The sequence below is a fragment of the Bactrocera dorsalis genome, chromosome 3, assembly GCF_023373825.1.
Source record: "Bactrocera dorsalis isolate Fly_Bdor chromosome 3, ASM2337382v1, whole genome shotgun sequence".
In the NCBI taxonomy this organism is placed as follows: Eukaryota; Metazoa; Arthropoda; class Insecta; order Diptera; family Tephritidae; genus Bactrocera; species Bactrocera dorsalis.
This window is the reverse complement of record NC_064305.1, coordinates 49,061,602-49,080,956: the sequence shown is the minus strand read 5'-3', so window position 1 is coordinate 49,080,956 and position 19,355 is coordinate 49,061,602. Positions and strand designations below refer to the sequence as shown.

The 19,355-nt window shown below is 37.7% G+C and overlaps 4 protein-coding genes across 10 annotated transcripts in view; 1 reads left to right on the top strand and 3 right to left on the bottom strand.

The window, feature by feature from the left end:
• Nucleotides 1-19,355, bottom strand: part of LOC125777132 (uncharacterized) — a 223,663-nt gene that overhangs the window by 105,812 nt on the left and 98,496 nt on the right. The window lies entirely within an intron of this gene.
• The window catches only part of LOC125777124 (uncharacterized), a 172,901-nt gene that overhangs the window by 129,299 nt on the left and 24,247 nt on the right, over nt 1-19,355 (top strand). The gene's annotated exons all lie outside the window — the stretch shown is intronic.
• Nucleotides 1-19,355, bottom strand: part of LOC125777122 (uncharacterized) — a 358,233-nt gene that overhangs the window by 332,467 nt on the left and 6,411 nt on the right. The window lies entirely within an intron of this gene.
• Nucleotides 5,768-7,751, bottom strand: LOC125777128 (tigger transposable element-derived protein 6-like). Its single transcript, XM_049451333.1, has 3 exons — nt 7,424-7,751; nt 6,276-7,368; nt 5,768-6,205 (listed from the first exon to the last, which is right to left on the bottom strand). The coding sequence occupies exons 1-3, from the start codon at nt 7,453-7,455 to the stop codon at nt 5,780-5,782; spliced, it is 1,551 nt and encodes a 516-aa protein (XP_049307290.1). The 5' UTR covers nt 7,456-7,751; the 3' UTR covers nt 5,768-5,779.

Below are 19,355 nucleotides of genomic sequence, written 5' to 3'. Positions count from 1 at the left end.
AAGCTTTGTGACATCACATTTCAAAATTTAGGGCAGGGATGGGCATATGGGCACGAGTGCACATTTTGAGGGCTAGGTGAGGGGATCATCGCGGGCAAACATGAAGAGGGAAGTAAGAGCAACGTATTTTACCACACCATGTTTACAAATGAGAGCGCACGCATATATGGGAAGTTGCACTGTGGGTAATAACAGTAAAATTGCCTAACAATTTTAAGTTTCTTTGTAACTACTATAAATTTATAAAATGTAAGACAAATAACAAAAAGTATAATAAATTTTTGATTTCAGTAATCATTTTTTTAATATGTCTTTATATCAGCATTTAATTTTGTTTATTTGAAATAATAAATTATATGTTTGGTTTAATGTCATTTGCTATAGCTCCACGCATTATTGTACCATGTACCAAAATTTAAATCAGATAACCTACTTCTTATTTTATATATAATTTACGAAGCAAAAAGTTTCATACCAGGTTATTTCTTTAAACTTCCTTATAAATAGTAATTTCAATAATAACTTCAGTTTATGTACCACTGTTTCTTCAAACACATATGACCAAATGAATCTTATGAGAGCGCAATGTAAATAATTACCCAACAACCCTTCTACCACCTTCCAATCCTAGAATTTCCAACGACTCAGCTGATTGCTCTCCCACACCACAGGGTTGCCAGGCTCGATGTGCTGTAGTAATTACAAAAATTGTCTTCAATATATTTGAAATTTTCTTAAAATAACTCAAAATCAGAATGGAATGCTATTATTTACAAATATATAAACTAGTTTTGATAGTTTGATTTCAGTTTTGATACTATATATTATGAAAAATTATAATTGAAAACTTAGATGTGTACAAAACTACATATGCGTATTGAGCAATGGCAACATTGTTCGAATGAAATCGAGAACGCCGCTCGCGGCGAAGTGAGAAGATGTTTCTGCTATTAGCGTTTGTATTCTGTATGTGTGCTTAGCCACTCTCAATCAATAATGCCATACCGCGCAAATATTGTATATTTTTATTTGATGATTTCTTATTGTTACGATTTTACTGCTTGCTAGTTTACTTTGCTAGGTTCGTATCTCTGGATTGATGAATAAAACCAAAAACTGTTTAATTCAATTCAACAACTCTTTATTTTACAACTTGTCTACACTATAACAGTTTACTCTTAGCACTGATTGATTACGTTGGCGCTGCCACGGTTTATATAGCCACGCACTTCTCGCTGATGCCGACGTGTCCTTCTAGAATATTGCGTCTGGAAATTACCAGAACATAATACTATACGACGCCAGACGCAAGCAGACAGCCGCGGCGCCAGACTCAGCATTTGTTTAAGTAGACAAGCAGACAGTGCGTCGCCAGATGTCTATTGTTTCGACAAGCAGACAGCTTCTACAACAAGACAAATGCTATTCCATATACCTACAGCTATTGTTCATAATAAGGGATGCATATAGCAATACAAATACAACTTAATACTACTTTTGTAACATTATATTTTTGAAAATATGTGTTCCCTTTCTATAGCGCATATTATTATTTTAATACATTTCCAGAGGCAACTTAGATTTTTAAAATTTAACAAAACAATTATAGAAAAAAACCTCAATTCTTTGATTTTGATAAAACAACCAAACTGAAAATATCACAAATCATATATTTATATAAGCATTTTCATTAAATGGAACTGCAATATGTTTAAACACAATATGTAAATATAACGGTCACAAGTATATTATTTATTTTTTATATATGCAGATATGCATATGTACGTATAAAAGCCCACAACTTGAGAAAAGTTTGCCCAATTGTATCTAAAATGAATTTTTACAACTGGCATCACCACTATTAACTGATCTATCACATGCACAGTGGTGTGAACAAAATAGGAACAAATATAGGTGTTGTGAAGTTTTAAAATGTGCTGTTTTCTTATTAAATAAAATTGTTTTTAGGTACAAGTATAACTTATATATTTTTTCCTAACAGTTATTAGAATTTCCCATCATGCGAAACTCTAAACCCTGCAAATTATGTTTACCTCTTTTTGTTCACAAAACTGTACAATTCCGATATGAAGTAAACTTCCGCTCTTTAATTTGTGTACAATGTCAGTATTGCCGCAACCACTCTGCGATGAACATTAAGTTACGGAGGAATGTAATTGATTTTTTTCGCAACTTTTCCCAACTTTTTATGCCCTTCTCTCCGTAAACTGATATTCCCCTCATCTAGCCCCGTGCGCACTTTGCTAACTTTGCGGGCTAAAAATGTGCCCATCCTTGATTTAGGGCAATATTATTTCCCGCTCGGCTGCGCTCCTGGGTGCTAGATGACTGGTTGCTCTGTACCACGCCGATCACGCGCGGCTACTTCTGCCGGCGGTGGCGTGGTTTTACCGCTGCGTATGCATGCTTGTTGTTGTTTCGTCTGCTTGTCTGATTTCTTCGTATCCGTGTTTATCCCGTTGTATTGTTTGTGGGGCGTGGTTTTACCGCTGCGTGTGCATGCTTGTTGTTGTTTGCAAGACTGACAAGTGCCGTCGCACATGCTTCGCGCCGCTTCTGTTCGTTCCCATTGTTTACTTGACAATTGTCTTCTGCCGTGTAACAGTCATAAATTTCGAAGACGTAGTATTTTTAATTATTTAAGTGCTTACAAAATGAACAAAAAAATTGATTTAGGTAATCTGTACCGAAGATTATTTGATGCCTACAGTGCAGCTTATGCTGATAAGAAAAAACAAATTATACAAGACGAGGTTAACATCTTATGGTAAAATTTAAAAAATAGTGATAATATTGAAGATGAAACGGAAACGAAAATCAAAGAACTGCAAATAAAATTGACGAAAAAAGCGACTCTCTTGAGTTTTTTTTTTTTTTTTAATTCTTCTTCGTCAAAATTATTGGCAGTTGTAAAGCCACAGGAAAGTAAAGTATGTTTAAAATTTATTATTAAAATAATTAAACTCAATCAGTGTGACATGTATAACTTAGTTAGTTATAAATTAAACGATTACCACATCTTTTGTGTTTGTTTTTTCGAGGTCTTGTTCTTGGTTAATTTTTATGTATTATACGAGTATGTTAACTTTTAATTTTAGGACATTATCGAAGAGAGTGAATCAGAAGAAACTAAAGATGTTATGGTTGAATTAAAAGGATGTCAATCTCTTCAAACAGTTTCTAAACCTACACCGAGTCAATATGCTTCTAAGAATAGAATTATTGTACTTGAATCTGAGCTTAATAGTTTAGTACTTGCACGCGATGCCGGTATAGGAACAGATGATGCTACGAAAAAAATAATGTCATTAAAAAAAGATATTGAAGCAGAAAAGACTGCATTGAAGAGAAAAATTGGTGCAGCGGAACGCCAAAAAAAAACCGTGATTCTAAAAAAGAAAAACTTTTAGAATTGAGTAAATATAACCTGAATTAGCAACTGCTTTAAAACTTCGAAATGCTGTTGGTCGGCCTAGAGTAGAAGAAAATCAATCCGGTTTACTTGATGTAATAAAATCAATTGCACTCTTTGGTGGTCGTCGATCATCAGACGTCGCACTGAAGTTATAAGATGTTGTAAAACACTAGATGACTTACAAGCTGAACTATCTAAGCAAGGTTATACTATTAGTCGGTCAGGATTATATTTGAGACTTCTTCCCAAGAAAGCTAATACAGAGGAAGATAAAAGACACGTCGTCACTGTTCCAGTCAAGTTGTGTAAGCCAGACTCTACACTGCACTAAAGCATAAGAATGGAAAATTTTGTACAGCTACTATACGAAATCTCGAATCTGTGGCTTCAATTTTAGGTCCAGACCAAGTATTTTTTTTATCAATGGATGATAAGGCACGTGTACCTTTAGGCATTACAGCAGCAAATGCTCAAGCGCCAATATTAATGCACCTTGATTACCGTGTTCAATTGCCAGATCATGATTTTGTCGTCGCTGAAAAACATAAGCTTATTCCATCGGTGTATGAGGGAATTCTAATTAAAAAAGATGGTGAAGGATCACCTGAAACTGTAACGTACTCGGGGCCTACATATGTAGCTATTCGTAGTGGAAAACATTCATCTTCCAATGCAGACTCATGCCACTGACGTTCACAAGCTTACTGAATTACCGATCTTTGAAAACATGATTCGAACTAGAGAAGGTTTTGTGAAATCGGTTTTTTAAATTCGTGTGACGTAATTTATGGATGGCCCCTAACTGTGAACATACTTTTTGCTGTACATCAGTAGTGGGTGTAAATTTTGTTTCAAACAGCTGATTCAATTATATTAAATACTTACTTTTGAAAAATTTGTCAACAAATAATTTGTAGTTGACAGTAAATGTATTTTTTCGCAATCAATTAAGTTAACTTTCGAGGCAACAACGCAAAACAGTTGAGTGATGCTACCAAGTCATGGATAATATGATACGAATCTCTCGCATTGGCTCTCATTTTTTTCTCAAACGCGTTCCCTGATTATTTGACAGCGATGGAGATGAGGGAATTTCTATCAGCTAATTTCAGAAAAAGCGGGACACCAGAAGTAAACAGCTATAATTACCTGACAAAATTAGTGTGAAATGAAATTTTATTGAACTGTGCGAACATATTTTGGTAAAATAAATGTTTATGTAAATTAATTATTGATTTTGCATTTTAGCATTTATATATGCATTTTCAAAGTGTTTAATTTAGTGTTTTGCATAATTTATCGAAAATCCCAAAAGTAAAGGCATGTGTGGTGTAGTATATAAGTATATACATGTATTGAATACATTTCTCTTGAATATGTGACAATTTTTTATGAATTGTTTCGTATTTCTGTTATTTATTATTTTCAATTGTTACATTAAATATAAAAAATATAATTACTTATCTGCGTACTTATTAGTACTAGCATACAAATTGTGATATTTTTTGTGAATTGTTTTGCTTTCTTATGTTTATTTATATAGTTGTGTGAAAAATGCGAAATACCCAAAAATTATTTAAAAAATACCCCATCTAATACTTTTAAGCAGTGGCATCATTGGCAAATGTTATAAAAAATGTGAGTTTTGACAGCTCTCTTTCGCATCAAAGAGTTTCGTATCATCTTATGCATGACCAAGGAACGAAAAAACTATCATGCTTGCCAGTTTTGTTCTTCGTTACTCGGTAAACGATAATCTGTTAATTTTACAAAAACAAAACCCACCTAAAAAACTACCGAGTAACGACTAACGAATTAACAAAGCTGGGTTGAATACCCCTATTATTTTTGTTGTTACGATAGAAATCTTTCGAGTTGACAGTCTTTGGATGGATAAAAATCGGGGTCTATTCCGACTGTCGTGGAAATTGTATATACAGTATTTTTCGGATATAAGAGCCGAGCGAAATGCTCAAAATTGGAACACTTTATCCGGGGAAGTCTTATATGAAAACCCCGGTTAAAAGCACTTTTGGGGCTTATATGAAAGTCCCGCTTTATGTACCTTTTGAAGCTTATATAAAAATGCACATATGAAACAACTACTTTTTTAAGCTACGAATATGTAAATATTTATTAGATACTTTTTAAAAGTACTTTAGTATACATACATGTGTATGTATTCATCACTACATAGTGAAAAGAAAAAAACAAAAGTAATATTCATGTAAAAAACAAAACATAAAAATGTAAGGAGCAAATGAGATCTTTGTCGACCATGCTTGAAAAAATTTTGCACAGAACGAAGTCTTAAAAAATTACATTATTTTGAAAAAAGAAGTCTTAAAAATTACGTTTAAAAAACCAATTTGTTATTTTAGTTTGGAAAGACATCTCATTATGGAGAATGTCTCCTTCCATGCTTTCTAATTCAGCAATGTATTTATTTTTTGGCAGGAAGTGGGCTCTGAGGCTGTGAATACAATGCAGAACTTCTGCAAGTGACGCTGTTTTTAACACTTCCTCAGTCTCCTCTTCATCTTCAGACCCGTCGTTATCAATTTGCAGTGGATCTGCTTCTGTATCAACAATGGAACTGACAATTTCCTCATCAGTCCAATTGCCATAGCACACAATGTCGTCATCACATACAATATATGTTTCAAATGAGCTTTGTGTATTTGCACCTGCCAGGCTCTTAACGATTTTTTCTACTTCAGCACTTGTATCTTCAAATTGCTGATCCGTGGGTGTAGTTATAAATTTTGCCTATCAAAAAAATAATAAAAAAAATTAATGAATATAATAAGCAAAAATTGTGAAATTTTAACGAACGTACCTTTTTGAAACAGTTTTGAATTGATTCAGGTTTCACCATCCAAAAGCTATGTTTAATCATATGAATAACTTGAAATATATTGAGTGATTTTTCAAATTCAGCCACTGTTTGTCCGCGTTCAATTGCAGCAACCTGTTTCCGAATAATACTTTGCCTATAGTACGCCTTAAAACAGTGGATAATTCCTTGATCCAGAGGCTGAGTTATTGCAGTTGTATTTGGTGGCAAAAACTGAAGGTTAATGTTTGTCAAAGTGTCAGAAATCTTATGACAAGCCGCATTGTCAACCAGCAGAACAATTTTTCGATTCTGTTCTCTCATTTGTGTATCCAACTTATTTAAAACTTTACCCCAAATCTCCTGCGTCATCCACGCTTTCTTGTTAGAGTAATACTTTAATGGCAAAACTTTATTTTTAAAGCATCGCGGACTCTTTGACTTTCCAATGACAATGACTTCCTTAAATTCTCCCGTGGCATTGCAAATAAAAAGAAGCGTTAGCCGGTCCTTAGAGGTCTTGAACCCTTTCACTGTTTGTCCCTTATGTGTAAGCGTTTTTTGCGGCAATGCTTTAAAGAACAAGGCACTTTCGTCTGCATTGAAAATATTCACCTGATCATAGTTCGCTATAATATGTGGAAGAGTTGTGCTCAGAAATATTTCTGCATTTTCCTTATCAGTGGAGCGTTCTTCACCGTGAATATTTCTTAACTGAATGCCATTGCGCTTCTGTAATCGCCAGAGCCATCCTTGCGTTGGCGTAAAATCTTTTTTTAGCTTCACTGCAAGCTGCTTGGCTTTTTCCAGCATTAAGTTTGAAGAGATTACTGCTCCAGAGGATCTCAGTTGATTAAACCATATCATTAACGCCTGCTCCACCTGGGCTTCTTTACCTTGCCTCATTCTTTTTGCAGACAATTTGCGCGTGGACGATTTGTTAGCAATTTCGCCTGCGTTTCTTAAAATTTTATTTAGTGTACTTGAAGAGCACCCATATTTGGAACACAGTTCAGGTTTTGATATGGTTTTACTTTCAGCGATAACTTTAAGTTTCTCCTTTATGGAAAGCGTCTTTCTTTTGTTACCAGCCATCCTGTAAAAAAATAAACGCTACTAAATTTTGCAAACTTAAAAATTATTTCACTTACACTTTTGCCAAAAATTTTACATTTGCCGCCATTAATCAACAAACATATGTTTTTACAGATTGCCATACCGCAAAAAAAGAAAAAAATCAAATAAGTGTAGCCAGATTTTTCTTTTTTATATCCGGGGATTTTTGTACGTATTTCTTTAAAGGGCTCGCACATTTTCAATGTTATAAGCGGGTAAACCTTTTAAACGGGGAACACATTAACCGGGGATTTTTCTGTATATTGCTTATGTGCAATTTTTTGTGACCTGCTTTTATTTCCTTATAAGCGGGGAAATCTTTTAACCGGGAGGCTTATATCCGAAAAGTACTGTATGTACATATCAGAGTCCTGCACGAGTAATTAAAAAAGTAACATGTTAGCAAGCGGCGATGCCGATGCGGCGTGTACACGCTACGTAACGGTACTTTGGCATCGTGGGCATCGGCATCGAGGGTATCGGCATCGCGGGCATCGCCGATTACTAACATGTTACCAGTGGTCGGCATTTCTTAGAACAATTGTGGAAACTAACTTCACACGTACGCTTACGCTATATCGCAGAGCCGCTCAAAATTTTTCATGCCTATACTCGGAGTATAGGCAAGCAAATGCAGTCGAAGCATGTACGCTATGACGCTAATTCTGCCAGCGTCAAAAATACACTCGAAATACAGGAATTCAGTTTCGAATAAGCATATAGAGGACTTAATGAGAATCAAAACTTACGATCTTGACGTCGATATGGAAAAAATCATGGAAAGTTAAAAAAATTAACTTAAAATTATTGTTGTTCTTAATTGCTTTTTTAATCAAAAACCATATTTTTTTATTTTTTTCTAAATTTTTAATAACAAAATAACCAAATAGCACGATTTCACTCAGTGTACTAAGCAAGCGCGCGCACACAATCATACGCTAGCAGATATCAAATGTGTGATTGTATGCGTTGGTAAATAAATTGCGCATTATTTTGAGTGGCTCTGCTCTATCGTTCAGTCGTTGTCGAGCCAGCAACGAATTAACATCATGTAAGACTATAGCGTTTCATTTGCCATTGACGATACCAGATAGTAATCGTACGATACCACGATGCCGCGATGCCGATGCGCAATGTTACCTTCGCATCGTGGTAATCGTCAGAAGTGTTACTTAGTAACGTAATCGTACGATGCCTACCTTAATCGTGCAGGCCTCTGGTACAGATGTACTTATGTTGGCACGATTCCAATTACTTTGGCGGAGGGGTAAAAAAACGAATTTCCGTATAAAAGAGGACATAGACGGGCACACATGTCCGTTCGATCGGTGTGAATTCGTTTGCCCATACACGACACACAAATCCATTTTGCGTTCGTTCTTCACACAGTTAACATGTGCGACAGGCAAGCGGAACATTTCTTCGAATTTATTTCTAATGTGGCACTTTTATCTATTTCTTTGTATTTCGTTAATAAGTTATTCCAACTTTTATTTTTCTCAATATTATTTTTATATTTATCACTTTTCGTTTGCCAAATTGCGAATTAATTTTTTATAAGATCAATAAATTCAGATACGAAATCTTTATTAAGGGGAGAGCCTGCTTTAGAAGCTTCAAACAATCGCTTAAATCTCTTTAAAAATTATCTAACAAACAAAGTTATAGATTGGAACTCTAAATATTGTCGAAGCTAGAAGGGAAATAGTGTCCGAGCGTCAAACAGATACATACATGAGCCCTTGGGAAAAAAGCGAAAAGCGCGATTTCTCGGTTTTTTATTTTTACGATTATTTTAATTGGCGGGCAAAGTTGGAATTGGGCAAAGTTTATTATCTTTGGCATAAAATTATCTTCTATTTAAACTAAAAAAAACTAGGAAAAGTCAAGTTTGAACATATTTTTAAACAAAATAAAGTAAATTTTTTTTGGAATTTTCTTAGTTTAACTAGAAGATAAGTTATTAAAAAACATGAATCTCTTTGAATTTTTTGTTCCTGATAAATGTATATGCGAGATGCATCGGGTAATTGCTTCCTAAAGGCAGAATATCAAAGATTTCGTATTCAAAAAATTTGTGAAAGATGTTCGAATATATGACTATAAAGCCTAGAAATTTCGCTTGAATCAATTATTTCTTTCCCTCCCAAAAAAATCCTAGAAAAAAATCGATTTTTTGATGCCTCTAAAGCAGTCTCTCCCCTTAACACTTGCAATTGTCCGCGATCTTCACTGCTCGGCGACACGAGAGAAATGAGATTTTGTGCGCTCACAACGCCATACACGATAAACATGCTCGCGCACCGATCGTAAAAAATCAAACATTTTCGCGAACATGGATCGGTACGCGAACAAGCCCATACACGAGTAAACCGCATGTTTACACATACCGATCGAACGCACATGTGTGCCTGTGTATGGCCGCTATAAATGGGGTATGTACGGATAGGGGAGCTTCTCCAGAGGAGGAATATCCAAAAATAATATAAAAATAACTAATATTCTTTAAAATATTCACGTTTAAAAATTTGCACTAGGAACACATGTTATTTCTCCATGTTTCACTAATTTTTTCACGGTTTTTACTATGTATATTCAAATATACACTCTAAGCTTTGAAATAAGTAATTTAAAAATCACTTGTCAAATTTACGGCTGAAAAGTTTAGAGTGCTTATATTTACGAGGAAAACCAGCATTGCCACACCTTAAAAACCAAAAGTGAAGGATTTTTCAGCGTTTTCTTTGTTTGTACTTTCGAGTGATTCGTTTTTCTTTATTAACTATAAAAAAAAACTATAAAGAAGATTTTTCAAGCTAAAATTGAATATGTGAATACTTTTCCATATACATATTATACATACGTATATAAGTATATAATATGAATAATCACCCCTATCATGCATTTCGATTACATTCCCGCTCTACGCTCCGCCGGAGTCGAAATTAGGTATCATGCGTTGCGATTCGATTGAAAGAAGAAGAGGAAGAGCTATAACTCTTTCGAAATCAGCTGTTTGTTTTGAAATATGTGAAAGTGGAACATAACAAAGCAAAAATACAGAAATTACTGCTGTTCAAAGAAAATAAATAAAAGTAAAATTTTTATATTGTTATTATTTTTATTAAACGTTACTATGGAATCTTTATCCGCGGCGATATTACTGGTTGAGGAGGAGAGCAGCGCATCTCAGAATGCTGGTGTGAGAATTGAAAGGAGAAGATTACGAGATATGTGCGATCCCTTCCAGATGAATGACGGGCTGTAAGTAATTGCACGTGAAAGTAGACATTTTTCTTACAATTTGTTTACTTCTTCTTCTTAATTGGCGTAGACACCGCTTATGCGATTATAGCCGAGTCAACAACAGCGCGCCAGTCGTTTCTTCTTTTCGCTACGTGGCGCCAATTGGATATTCCAAGCGAGGCCAGGTCCTTCTCCACTTGGTCCTTCCAACGGAGTGGAGGTCTTCCTCTTCCTCTGCTTCCCGCGGCGGGTACTGCGTCGAATACTTTCAGAGCTGGAGTGTTTTCGTCCATTCGGACAACATGACCTAGCCAGCGTAGCCGCTGTCTTTTAATTCGCTGGACTATGTCAATCACGTCGTATATCTCGTACAGCTCATCGTTCCATCGAATGCGATATTCGCCGTGGCCAACGCGCAAAGGACCATAAATCTTTCGCAGAATTTTTCTCTCGAAAACTCGCAACGTCGACTCATCTGTTGTTGACATCGTCCAGGCCTCTGCACCATATAGCAGGACGGGAATTATGAGCGACTTATAGAGTTTGGTTTTTGTTTGTCGAGAGAGGACTTTGCTTCTCAATTGCCTACTTAGTCCGAAGTAGCACCTGTTGGCAAGAGTTATCCTGCGTTGGATTTCTAGGCTGACATTGTTGGTGGTGTTTACGCTGGTTCCAAGATAGACGAAATTATCTACAACTTCAAAGTTATGACTGTCAACAGTGACGTGAGTGCCAAGTCGCGAGTGCGACGACTGTTTGTTTGATGACAGGAGATATTTCGTCTTGCCCTCGCTCACTGCCAGACCCATTTCTTTTGCTTCCTTGTCCAGTCTGGAGAAAGCAGAACTAACGGCGCGGGTGTTGAGGCCGATGAAATCAATATCATCGGCATACGCCAGCAGTTGTACACTCTTATAGAAGATGGTTCCTTCTCTGTTGAGTTCTGCAGCCCGAACTATTTTCTCCAGAAGCAGGTTGAAATAGTCGCACGATAGGGAATCACCTTGTCTGAAACCTCGTTTGGTATCGAACGGCTCGGAGAGGTCCTTCCCGATCCTGACGGAGCTTTTCGCGTATTAGTTTTGCGGGGATACCAAATTCAGACATCGCGGCATAAAGGGAGCTCCTTTTCGTGCTGTCGAAAGCAGCTTTGAAATCGACAAATAGGTGGTGTGTGTCGATTCTCCTTTCACGGGTCTTTTCCAAGATTTGCGCATGGTGAATATCTGGTCGGTTGTTGATTTACCAGGTCTGAAGCCACACTGATAAGGTCCAATCAGTTGGTTGACGGTGGGCTTTAATCTTTCACACAATACGCTCGACAGAACCTTGTATGCGATATTGAGGAGGCTTATCCTACGGTAGTTGGCGCAGATTGTGGGGTCTCCTTTTTTATGGATTGGGCATAGCACACTTAAATTCCAATCGTTGGGCATGCTTTCGTCCGACCATATTTTACAAAGAAGTTGATGCATGCTCCTTATCAGTTCTTCGCCGCCGTGTTTGAATAGCTCGGCCGGCAATCCATCGGCCCCTGCCGCTTTGTTGTTTTTCAGGCGGGCAATTGCTATTCGAACTTCTTCATGGCCGGGTAATGGAAAGTCTGCTCCATCGTCATCGATTGGGGAATCGGGTTCGGCTTCTCCCGTCGTTGTGCTATCACTGCCATTCAGCAGGTTGGAGAAGTGTTCCCTCCATAATTTAAGTATGCTCTGGGCATCGGTAACTAGATCACCTTGGGGGGTTCTACAGGAGTATTCTCCGGTCTTGAAACCTTCTGTAAGCCGCCGCATCTTTTTGTAGAATTTTCGAGCATTACCCCTGTCGGCCAGCTTATCCAACTGTTCGTACTCACGCATTTCGGCCTCTTTCTTCTTCTGTCTGCAAATGCGTCTCGCTTCCCTCTTCAACTCTCGGTGTCTATCCCATCCCGCACGTGTTGTGGTCGATCGTAACGTTGCGAGGTAGGCAGCCTGTTTTCTCTCCGCTGCGACACGGCGCTCCTCGTCGTACCAGCTGTTCTTTTGCACTTTCCGAAAACCAATGGTTTCGGATGCAGCTGTACGTAAGGAGTTTGAAATGCCGTCCCACAGTTCCCTTATACCGAGTTGTTGATGAGTGCTCTCAGAGAGCAGGAGTGCAAGCCGAGTAGAAAAACGTTCGGCTGTCTGTTGTGATTGCAGCTTCTCGACGTCGAACCTTCCTTTTGTTTGTTGGCGTGCGTTTTTTGCTGCACAGAGGCGGGTGCGAATTTTGGCTGCAACAATATAGTGGTCCTAGTCGATGTTAGGACCTCGGAGCGCACGCACATCTAAAACACTTCAGACGTGTCTTCCGTCTATCACAACATGATCGATCTGGTTGGTAGTGTTTCGATCCGGAGACAGCCAGGTAGCTTGATGGATCTTCTAACGCTGGAATCTAGTACTACAGATAACCATATTTTGGGCCCCGGCGAAGTCGATCAGCCTCAACCCATTTGGGGATGTTTCGTCGTGGAGGCTGAATTTACCGACCGTAGTACCAAAGATACCTTCTTTGCCCACCCTGGCGTTGAAGTCGCTTTTAACATCGTGACGGGGGCATCTCACATAAGTGCGCTCCAAGCACTCATAAAAGGCATCGTTGGTCCCATCGTCCTTCTCTTCCGTCGGGACGTGGGCACAAATCAGCGCCCTTATTTAGATTAAAAAAAACTTTCGTCTGAATAAGGACGCATTCAAGTATGTCCTAGATACGTTTGCGGAAGAAACGACGGCAAGTAAATTTGATGCTACCTCTTTCCAAAAAGCCTGCACATCTTCCTTAGGACGCTGGTGGAAACCTTTGGCTATATATAGCTTACTCTCCATCATATCTGTCAATTTTCCATATTGCTCTGGTGTTGTTGTTTTTGACCTGAAAGCATATCAAAATACATCACTAAAACTGGAAATATCGTGTGTTTTACAACTTTTAAATACAAGTTTTACTTACATTTTTAGAAAATTAAAAAAAAAATCACGCAAATAATAAAATTTTCGCAGCAAAATAAAAACACAAAAAGTTCTTCGCCAACAAAATTGCAACTTAGCATAACGGAGCTACGATCGAAATGCATGAATTGGCAGAATTGTAAATTTCGAAGTTGAACTGAACGGGAACGGACCGCATGATACCAAAGTCGCCGAACGGAGAAAATTTCAATCCAAGTCGAAATGCGTGATAAGGGTGAATATGTGATTTATATTTAATAAACACAGATTAGTAAAATCGTGTGATAATATTATAACATTACGAGCGAATACCCGGGGTGACTGAAATACTTTTGCGTAGTACTCCTTTCTGTGTTGGCGGCCTTCGGCCGCGCATTAAAAAAATAACCCTAGCCGAGCGAATACCCGGGATGACCGAAATACTTTTGCATAGTATTTCTTCTGCGTTGGCGGCCTTCGACAGCGCTCTAAAAAAAATAAGCCTGGTCGAGCAAATACCCCGGGTGACTGAAGTACTTTCTGCGTTAAAAATAAAAACAGATATTGAGGTTTCGTTATAAAATTATTAAATTTTGGTTATTATATCTGTCAGCGATTTCCATTTATTTTTGGTAATACGTTGTTTTGTATTTTATGTGACAATATACATATTTAATATTCCTTATTTGTTTATTAAATTAAGAAAAGAACATGTCCATATGAATGGATAGTTTTTGGAAAAAAAAGAAATTTCAGGGAATTTCCTTATTATCACATGGCAGCGCTCCATTTCGTCGTAATTTTTAGCACACAAATGATGTTCACTACGAGTGTAAAATGTAATTTTTAAAATAAAGATTTCTTAGGTAAAAAATCTGCTAGAAGAGTAAAATGTGGGTTTATTTAAAAGTTTATAGTTTATGAGTAAAGTGTGTTTAATGTGGTGAAATAGCTTCATGAAATGTTCGAATTTTGGGATTTTTTGAACTTCAAGGTCGAATATCCCGTAAACTAAGCGTTTGCGGTACCTATAACCCTGTATATTTTTTTTAATCAGAAGGACTTCCTCTTTTCAACGGTACCTTCAAATGCTGGACATATATTTCATAAGTCAGGGTATACTCTGAATAAGGAGTTTAACCTACTACAGATCCCAGAGCGAAGCTGCGGCTATATTGGTATGGCGTAGTTAAGGACATACTGTTCGATGTATAAAGCCAAATCGAATTTTGAAATTTTTATATTAAGCACATATGTAGTACGAGGGCTGTCTGATAAATAACCGACCTCAACGTGAAGCTAGCGGCACATCTGAAAAAAAAGTTTCTACTTCAAATTGTGCATATTATAATAGCTACTCGCCAAAATTTCAGAAATTTATCTTGCGCAATTATCTGTTGACAGTCGTTTTTGTGAGTCTATTTCGGTGATTTCCCCAAAATGGAAAAAATTGAATATCGAGCTGTAATTAAATTTTTATTTTTGAAAGGCAATACGCTTTCACAAATCAAAGATGAGTTGGACTCTGTGTATGGTGACTCTGCACCATCGTTTACCACCGTAAAATTTTGGGCAGCTGAATTTAAACGTGGTCGCAGGAGCTTGGAAGATTATGAACGTCCTGGGCGTCCAAAAACTGTAACCACTAACGATAACATCGCTAAAGTTCATCAATTGGGACTTGACGACCGCCGGATTAAAGTTAGGGAAATAGCTGAGATTATGAAGATGTCAAAAGAAACTGTTTGTCACATATTAAACCAAGATTTGGGCATGAGAAAGCTGTCCGCGCGTTGGGTGCCGCGTTTGCTTACGCTAGACCACAAACGTGCGCGCATGAACATTTCCAGCGCTCTGTTGGCTCAGTTTAGAGGCAATAAGACCGAGTTTTGGCGCCGATTGATAACTGTAGACGAAACTTGGATTCATCATTATACGCCCGAAACAAAAAACCAATCTAAACAGTGGATTGAAAAGAGGGAACCAGCCCCAAAAAAACCTAAAGCTGTGTATTCGGCTGGGAAAGTGATAGCGAGTGTTTTTTGGGACAGCCATGGAATTATTTTATCGACTATCTTGAAAAAGGAAAAACTATAACAGGAGCATACTACGCATCATTATTGTACAAGCTAAAGGAAGAAATTTCGAAAAATCGGCCACATTTGCAAAAAAAGAAAGTCTTGTTCCACCAAGACAACGCACCATCTCACACCTCAACAGTCGCCATGGCAAAAATCCCCGAATTGCGGTTCGAACTGCTTGACCATCCACCTTATTCACCGGATCTAGCACCAAGCGACTTTTTTTTGTTTCAACTTAAAACTGCGCTCGGCGGACAGAGATTTTCGTCAAATGAGGAGGCAATCTCTTTCGTGAACTCGTATTTTGCAGACAAAGACGCCAAGTACTATTTGGAAGGGTTGCAGAGATGGGAGCATCGCTGGGAGAAGTGTGTGGAGTTACAAGGAGTCTATGTAGAAAAATAAAAAAAAAAAATTGTGAAAAAGTCGCGTGCATGATGGTTTGGTCGGTTATTTATCGGACAGCCCTCGTATGTATATACTCCGAGCAGGCACGTAGCCAGGGGGGGGGCTAGAGGGCTGAAGCCCCCCCCGAAATAAGGAAATTTTTTAAATAAATCGCAAATAAAAAAGATTTATCACTGACTGAATCTTTTGAAACTCTTATACACAACTCAGCTCAAACCTATAACAGTCGTACGCAACTACACTAGACGGTGACTGAAAACTTATCAAAAGTCATACTTAAGCGTTGTACAGATCTCCATCTTGATATGGCGAAGTTGGTTGGCCAGGGATATGACGGAGCAGCAAACATATCAGGGCATTTAAGTGGAGTGCAAACCAGGATAAGACAACTGTATCCAAAAGCACGATATGTTCATTGCGCTAGTCACCGATTGAACCTTGCGCTTTCTAATACTATGTCATTACCTTCAATACGGAACTGCCTTAGTATTGTCAGTGAAATAGCAAATTTATTTAGAAACCAATCAAATGCAAACACAACTTTCCAGGACGTTATACAGAAGCACGCACCAGAAAGCAAAAAAAGACGACTTGTTCGCCTTTGTGAAACAAGGTTTATAGAAAGGCATGAAAGCATTATAAGCTTTGTGGAGCTTTTCAAATTCATTGTACTAAGTTTGGAAATAATTTCGAGTAAGACATGGTCCATTTCGTCTAAAGCATCAGCCTTCTTAGCAGCGGTAGAGAAAAGCAATTTTTTGCTTAGTCCATTGTCTGTGAGTCTGTGAGCAATTGTTCAGCTTAACGCTGCCACTGTCTGTGCAACTCCAAGAAAAATCTATGGATTTTGTATCAGCAATGAACCGAGCCAAAGAATTAATAAGAACTCTGCACCAGATAAGAGAAACAGCGGATGGTTTTTTCAACGATATTTTCCAAACAGCATCACAAATGTCTAAAAATCTTTATGACATAGATCTTGTAGTGCCTAGAGTGACTTCGCGTCAAACTACTAGTGCTAATCCACCTTGCACAACCCCTGAAAGCCACTTCAGAGTTACAATATTTATTCCATGCGTTGATGCTCTGATTCAAAACATGACAGAACGTTTATTAGTGAATGAGGATATACGAGGGCTGTCCGATAAATAAGCGACCTCAACGTGAAGCTAGCGGCACATCTGAAAAAAAGTTTCTACTTCAAATTGTGCATATTATAATAGCTACTCGCCAAAATTTCAGAAATTTATCTTGCGCAATTATCTGTTGACAGTCGTTTTTGTGAGTCTATTTCGGTGATTTCCCCAAAATGGAAAAAATTGAATATCGAGCTGTAATTAAATTTTTATTTTTGAAAGGCAATACGCCTTCACAAATCAAAGATGAAAGTTGGACTCTGTGTATGGTGACTCTGCACCATCGTTTACCACCGTAAAATTTTGGGCAGCTGAATTTAAACATGGTCGCAGGAGCTTGGAAGATGATGAACGTCCTGGGCGTCCAAAAACTGTAACCACTAACGATAACATCGCTAAAGTTCATCAATTGGTACTAGACGACCGCCGGATTAAAGTTAGGGAAATAGCTGAGATTATGAAGATGTCAAAAGAAACTTTTTGTCACATATTAAACCAAGATTTTGGCATGAGAAAGCTGTCCGCGCGTTGGGTGCCGCGTTTGCTTACGCTAGACCACAAACGTGCGCGCATGAACATTTCCAGCGCTCTGTTGGCTCAGTTTAGAGGCAATAAGACCGAGTTTTGGCGCCGATTGATAACTGTAGACGAAACTTGGATTCATCATTATACGCCCGAAACAAAAATCCAATCTAAACAGTGGATTGAAAAGGGGAACCAGCCCCAAAAAAACCTAAAGTTGTGTATTCGGCTGGGAAAGTGATGGCGAGTGTTTTTTGGGACAGCCATGGAATTATTTTTATCGACTATCTTGAAAAAGGAAAAACTATAACAGGAGCATACTACGCATCATTATTAGACAAGCTAAAGGAAGAAATTTTGAAAAATCGGCCGCATTTGCAAAAAAAGAAAGTCTTGTTCCACCAAGACAACGCACCATCTCACACCTCAACAGTCGCCATGGCGAAAATCCACGAATTGCGGTTCGAACTGCTTGACCATCCACCTTATTCACCGGATCTAGCACCAAGCGACTTTTTTTTGTTTCCTCAACTTAAAACTGCGCTCGGCGGCCAGAGATTTTCGTCAAATGAGGAGGCAATCTCTTTCGTGAACTCGTATTTTGCAGACAAAGACGCCAAGTACTATTTGGAAGGGTTGCAGAGATGGGAGCATCGCTGGGAGAAGCGTGTGGAGTTACAAGGAGACTATGTAGAAAAATAAAATTGAAAAAGTCGCGTGCATCATGGTTGGGTCGGTTATTTATCGGACAGCCCTCGTACTCTCGTCATTTCAAATTCTACTCCCAGGTTTTGCTGCAATTGATAATGCCGAAGAATTAAAAAATTTAACTATTTACTTCGAGGAGCAAATATCAATGACAGCATTAAAATCAGAGTATCGGTTGTGGTGTGCCAGCTTATCAACAATAGATCCAACCATAGAAGTGTTGAAATTACTGCAACATTGCTATGTAACGTATTTTAAAAATATTCACTACCTGCTTACAATTTTACCAACTCTTCCAGTGAGGACCGCTTCCTTCGAAAGAACTTCTTCAACCTTAAAAAGAATAAAAACTTTACCACGCACTGTGATGGGCAATGAGCGGCTGAGTGCACTTGCTGTTATTGCAGTGCACTGGGATATTAAAATAGATCCAGATGAAGTAATTAATAATATGGCAAGCAAGAAGAAAAGAAAAATATTACTTATTTAAGTTACAACTACCAAATAATTTAAGTAATATGTATATGAATTTATATTGTTTTTTTTTAATAAACAGAAAATTTAAAGTTTATATATGTTTTTACTTCAGCCCTCCCCGAAATGAAAAGCTGGCTACGGGCCTGACTCCGAGCCTCTTTTGTTTCATGAATTTTAAGATGGGTGGTTTAATTTGATCAATTTTCACATTCTCTTGGCAGATGCCATTAGGGCACATCTTCAACTAATTTGGTTCACATAGCCATATTTTTTTTTATTACAGAGCCCTTTTTATTTTAATATTTCATTATGGTATTTAAAATTTCAATTTATTTACAGCTTGTACGATCGGACAAACAGCATCCGAAATTCCTTTTGTCATCCTGGTATGTTGTAATAAATTCTTATTTCAGATTTAGAATTACCAATATGAAT

What these genes read in the sequence shown, in the direction of transcription:
- LOC125777128 (XM_049451333.1), bottom strand. Translation starts at nt 7,455, where the DNA reads ATGGCGGCAAATGTAAAATTTTTGGCAAAAGT. An exon ending in GTAAAATTTTTGGCAAAAGT is followed by an intron (nt 7,369 to 7,423) that starts GTAAGTGAAATA and finishes ATTTTTTTACAG; the next exon opens with GATGGCTGGTAACAAAAGAA. An exon ending in TTCAAAACTGTTTCAAAAAG is followed by an intron (nt 6,206 to 6,275) that starts GTACGTTCGTTA and finishes TTTTTTTGATAG; the next exon opens with GCAAAATTTATAACTACACC.